Here is a 6,344-nt window from a genome sequence, read left to right as displayed (position 1 = left end):
AAAAAACAAAAAACAAAAAACAAAAACGCAAAACAATCAAACAAAAACAAAAGAGGACAAGAAGCACTATGTTTTTAATCATTTTCATCATGGAGACGTCTTAAATCATCCGATAAGTCAGAGATCAAAGAGTCTGTAAAGACATCTTAGTTTCAGATCAATCATGCTCCTGTCAGACACCCAAACAGCATTGTTTCAAAACATTAACAGCAACAATAACTGACAGGTTGCACCATCTATTTCTACTCTAACATTTGATGTACACTGTATGGAAAATGTATCACACATCTGCAACATATTTCTCAAATTAATATCCTGCTCTCATTCTCCTACTTCATCAAGAGGCAATGGCATGAGAAGCAGACATTTTCTGGACGATCTGCAACTCAAATCATCCATCCAGTCAAAACTTAATTTTGCAGTTATCGTCTTGCTTCTGCATCTTGAGAACTAATAAACATCTGTTCCTCAAAAACCCCCCACAAAAAACCCCTAAAAACTAAATGAGAACTGAGCTTCATCATCATCATCATCATCATCAGGTGCTAACTTGTGGAATCAAACACCAAGTACTTCACAGAACTCACTTGAAAAAAAAAAAGGTTATATCTAGATTCATATCAGAAATATTACCATATTGTGTACAAAATATGCTAGTTAGCTCTGATCACCCTACTTCATTCTGTGCAGCAGCTACACAACTTTGGAAAGACACCAGGTCACTCTCTGTCTTTCAAGGCTGCCACTACTCCCCATCCCTCCACCTGCCCAAGAGACATATTAACAATTTTAACAGGGAAAAAAAACAACGCAGAATATCTATAATATCTATATTTGACAATCTAGAACAAAACTTACATACTACATCCTCTATCCATCTCCTGTGGAATCTTTGCAACAAACCCTATTCTTAGTAATATCTGCATTCCCAAAGGTTTACATAGATATGTTTACATATTCTTATTATTTTATCATCTCGTGTATCAACTGTATTTGATTGATTTCTCATCAGAGCCTCCTCCATGTCTATTGTTTTGCAATAAATAAAGAATTAAGAAATTTCGGCTAGCTGTTTAATTACAGCCGTGCCAGTTGTAAGTAAAAATAAATTAATTACACACATACTGATTCTAATCTAATCCTTATTTTTGTTGTCAGTGATAAATATCCTATTTTCACACTTACTGGGCCACAGTTTACAGTCTCCACATCTAATGATTCAGGATATTTTGTTAAAGGAAGGCTGAGTACGAAAACATAATTGTTTTAGCCAAATATCACAAAGGGATATGAAAAGCACTTGGACAAATTAAATTAAGAGATATTTAAGACTGGTTACATTTTTTTAAAGCAGCCCTTCAGAAGAAAAATGAGATTCAGAGAATAAGTAACTCTATGCTGTTCTTGGCAAAACTAATCTCAAAGAGCTTTGCATCATTGTATTGGCTCTGTCACAAGGCCAGCATTTTCAAGCTCAACAAGAAAAACTGGCTTTTGTGGTATGCAAACATTTTGAATTAGCTGCAAAAGGTGAAAACAAACAAACAAAAACCCGCAAAACAACCCCCCTTTTTCTAGATGAAATCCCAAAAATTTATCTGTGATTTTATCTAGAATCTGTAGTCTATTTATGTTTGTTTCCTGGCAACTTAAATGGACTTTGCTTTTAATCATAGTCCACAAATATTCAATAGGGTTAAGGTCGGGGCTTTGGCAAAGCTGTTCCAGAAGCTTGATTTCAGCCTGCTTTATCCATTTCAAAATCAGTTTTGATGTGTGTGTGGGAACATTGTCATGCTTCTGTCGAAGTTTCAATCATCTGTTGATTTGAGTTGAAGAATCTGAAGATGGTTATTTTTCATTACTCTATCCCCTTTCTGTATTGTATGGCACTGGCAGCAAAACAGCCCAAGAGCATGATGCAGCATGCTTGACAGCTGGTATAGTGTTTTTAGGTTCAAAAGCCCCACCTTTACTCCTTCAAACACACCTTATCATTCTGGCCAAATGACAGTGGCGTTCCAGCAGCTTCCAGTTCATGCCGCGTCACCCCTGGATGACACACTTGTATACCTCGTACTTATGTAGAATTGTTTGAACTGATGATCCTGGAATCTGTAATTGTTTAGAAATGTCTCCAAGAGACCTTCCAAATTTCTGTAAATTCAGATCTTAATTGAGTTCCTTGGACTTTCTCATAATTCATGATATTTGTCAGTCCAATGAGTGATGCCAAACATGTTTTATGTAGGCAAAGAGAAACCACCAGTCATTGTCAATAATGATCACCACTGAGAAGTTAGTAGGGCTTGGCCTTGCTAGTTAAAGTACACTTTAGAGCCTTCAGCACCACTTAATAAAAGATTTAAGTGAATGTATAAATATATTTGACCCTGTATGTGTACGTTTGACCCTGTGTGGGCTACAGAAATCCCCCCCCCCCAACACAAATTCTTAAAGGTGCATGCTATATAATCATTACAACCCAGAAATAGAAGAGTTCAAATAAATCATTAAAAAGCCAAAACAAATTACCATGATATTCATACCCATAATGAGTGTATGTGAACTTCTGACCACAAGTGTAAGTGCTTAGTGGGAAAAAGTACATAAACATAAACTACATTTCAGATAATTCTGTTTGTCTATAGTAAAATAAAATAAACTTTAAATATACTTCTCAGTCAAAATAAGAAGAGCTGCCCAGTATAAGAGCCGCACCCTAAAAAAGGAAAAACACACACGCACACAAACGTTGCACATATGTGAGTCCCAGGAACATTAGGGAGTCAACAATCATCTCCAAACGTAATCTCTGATTGGACAGCCCGGGCGCCATGGTAACATGGAAAACTAACACCACTGAGCTCTATGTCTCAGCAGACTTCAATAGAGAATAGATGTGAAGGTCTCAATTACTGTCCATAAAAATATGCCTTACTTAATGTTAGTTTTTCTAAAACAGTATTATGCAGTAGAGAAATACACCATATTTACCATTTATACATGCATAGGTAGATTCATGTAATTCAGTCTGTGTACTTACCTGGGATCAAGAAAACTGCAGCCCATAACAAGAATACAGAGAGCCAGGGCGGACAGCTGAGGTAAAATCCTGTTCTCAACTGAGAGCGGCTTAGTTTAAACATACTGCTCCTTTTTAAAATAGTCGCTAGTAGCTGGTCAAAATAATGAGTACAGTGTCCTCAAATATATAGTTTATATGTCACATGTAAAAAAATAAAATAATTAAGTATTCATATAGATACTTTATACTGATATTACCTGAATGGAGGTGCTACACACACACACACACACACACACACACATCTATCTGTGGAATACAAAGGAACAACAGCAGTGTGATACCTGTTGCTCTTGCTTTAATGTGAGCTCCTCCTGTAGCGTTTTCTTATTACCATAAAGCTTTCTGATTGGATAGTGACCACTTTAACAAAAGGTTACCTTGATATTGCTATTCAGCTGTTAATATTGCTTTCAACACCCTCCATTCTTCCTTTTGTAATCACAAGTTAATGAATACAAATTATGTACAATTTTAGAAAACCAATCAAAATGTGCTTGAGGAAATCAGTGTCCAGGCAGCTGAATAACAATGCAATACAATCTCTCTGTAAACAAGGGAAACTGAAGGAGCAAACAATGGCTGGGAAACTCAGGGTGCTAATTTGAAGAGAGCTGAACTCCACTGAAAGCAAATCACCTGCCACAAATTGCTGCTTTGTCTACAATAAGCTTTGTGTGTTTTTTGTCCAAGTTGTCTGTCTCTGTTCACTCTCCTATTACCCATTAAAATGTGTTTTTATTGATTTTTTTGGTTTGTTTTTATACTCCCCCACCTCACCACCACCACCACCCAAAAAAGAACTTCCTGGAAACACACAATTACTGTACACCTTATTTATTGTATACACTACCTAAACACCTACCATTTGTCAAATGTCCATGGTTTCAAATGAAAAGCTATTAAAAAAAAGAGTACATGACGTCTAAAGTGATGAAAAACTGTTTTTTATTATTTGCTTTCTTTTTTCTTTCCTTAAAAAAACCCTGCAAAGCTCACGTGTCTGCTACAAGAAAAGGTGGGGTACTCAGCAGACACATGAAGAAAACACATTAGAGGCAGAGGATAAAGTGCTTTATGTGAACTGTACTATATCCTCGAGGGAGCTGGCGTCCACATATGTGGACATCACATTTTGGGTTGTCTAGACCAAAATATTAAATGTTGCTTTACAAGGCCCTGATATCCACTTACGAGCACATTATACTGCTACTGTTCTGTCGAAATTTAAAATCAATGTCCACATATGTGGATCTCATTTTTCTCAGAAACAAAAATGAGGTAAAAAATAAAAAATAAAAAAATCAGGCAATTCTTTGTTTTTACATTCATCAGGTCCCAATCAGCCCAAATAGCAAAGAGAAATTACAAATACATGCCATGAAAGAGTTCAGGTCTTAGGGGGACACATATATAACATTTCTTTAAAATGTATATATGATTTTCTTTCAGCTATTTTAAATGCTCTGTGCCTGTTTTAAAAAGTCATTTTATCCATGGCCACTATTCGATAAAGCACACTATGAGAAAAAGCATCTAAAGCCCAGCTTACCTTCTCTTTGACCTTGCACACCCACTCATTTCAAACTTTGAAAATGCACTGTAAAGTTTTCTGAGTAACTGCTTTAAAAAAGGAATTACTTGTCTAGAAATAGGTTGGATTTTGTGGGAAGAAATTACATTTAAGGGCTTTAAAAGCATGAAACTGTCACTGCTCCCCTTTTCTAAATTACTTTAATGTGAACCTTTTACGAAACCTGTTCAGGACTTCCTCTGGAATCTACCTGGACACAATGAAGTTAGATTAGATTCAGCATTGCATATCACTCAGTAAGTACCAGTATGATAATATGCTATTTATGCAGAATAGTTTCCAGATAGATACAGAGCAGTTCCCTAGTACACCGTTATTTGGTTGGTGAGATGTTGCATTGGTACTGCTGCAATAGAAATTACTGGAAATTTAATCTGACTGATGGTTTTGATTGGTAGGGTACAGTTCACTGGACACTTAAACATGTAAAGTTTAAAAGGAAATGATAAGGTCTATGAGATATTAATGTCTAAATCTCTACAAAAAGTTGTAGAAAATGTTTGCAATAAGTTGCACAAAATTTGCATCCACACTAGTCTTCCTATATTATTCCGTAGAAACCTTTGTCATCATCTGACCAAATCCTTATGAAATAGTGTTTATCTACAAGCCCACCACAAGAGCTGTACAGTGTCATCAGCTATTCAACAGCTGCTATTTAGCAGCTAAGTGAAATTGGTTGCAATGAGGATGCCCAATCAAAAACCTTGTGATTGCTTTGGTGGTTAGCTGTAGGTAGCCTATAGTTTGGATGGAAGAATCCAACTCATCTGTAAATACTTAAGGAACATGTAAGGAGAGATCATTTGGAAGAATTGAACATGATTGGAGAAAATTGCAACAACTGTGAGGGTTGTGGACCCTCAATCCCTTCCTCAAGGCCGATAAGGCGGACATTGCAGTGTCTGTTTCTCGACTCCATGCCCGATAACTTAGCCTTCAGCTTTTCATTAGCGACCCATAGTGTCTCACAGGTATCCTCCACTTTAGCAAGGCGCTGGTCGAGCGTTTTGGCGCTTTCCTCCAAAGATTCTAGGCGCTCACCATGGTTGTCCGATGCCTTCTGTAGTCCGTCCAGCTTTTTATTCACATCGTCAAAAAAGCTGACTTTTAGTTCCACCAGTAAAGCCGAATGGTGCTCCACTAGCAGTGCTGTTATTCGCAGGAACGCTAGCAGCTGCGCATTCGGTTGTTTTGTCATTCGACTTCGCATGTTTAGGCGACATGGCAGGGCATCAAATGTTCCGACGGCTTCACCAAACCACCAAGATATCTGCCTCAAAAAATAAGTTAGGCGGGCTCGCTCAAATAACTAAAAGTTGCGGGAGCTAAGGGAAAGTGTGACTACCCCATGCTCGTCAAAACCGGAAGTCTCTCGATTGGAGAAAATTGATGTATTTAGCAATTAGACTCTGATGGCCAATTATGACAAAATGTAATGCCAGTGGTTATAGGATTCTAGTTGCTCGTGGTGGTGAAGATGAAGATGGATTCTTGAATGGAGCTCTGACTGACGTGGACATGGGTTGCACGAAGCCTGTAAAGGAGAATGAAGAAGAGGACAGATTTAAAACACAGAGTGGAGGCTGATTGACTCAAACAAGGCAGGCAAGAAGATGATTGGACAAGTGTTGACAGTATTAAGTTTGACAGGAAGGGAAAGGA

At 37.5% G+C, this 6,344-nt stretch overlaps 1 protein-coding gene across 1 annotated transcript in view; it reads right to left on the bottom strand.

The window, feature by feature from the left end:
* The window catches only part of LOC102195743 (coxsackievirus and adenovirus receptor homolog), a 32,783-nt gene extending 26,891 nt beyond the window's left edge, over nucleotides 1-5,892 (bottom strand). Inside the window, exon 1 of the mRNA XM_005725664.1 lies at nucleotides 5,541-5,892. Within this exon, the coding sequence (XP_005725721.1) occupies nucleotides 5,541-5,892 (352 nt within the window). The remainder of the gene's footprint in view (nucleotides 1-5,540) is intronic.
* Nucleotides 5,893-6,344: the final 452 nt, after the last annotated feature.

The sequence above is a fragment of the Pundamilia nyererei genome, unplaced genomic scaffold (assembly GCF_000239375.1).
Source record: "Pundamilia nyererei isolate P.nyererei 1_Seehausen unplaced genomic scaffold, PunNye1.0 scaffold00016, whole genome shotgun sequence".
Lineage (NCBI taxonomy): Eukaryota > Metazoa > Chordata > Actinopteri > Cichliformes > Cichlidae > Pundamilia > Pundamilia nyererei.
This window is presented reverse-complemented; position numbering and strand designations above follow the sequence as displayed.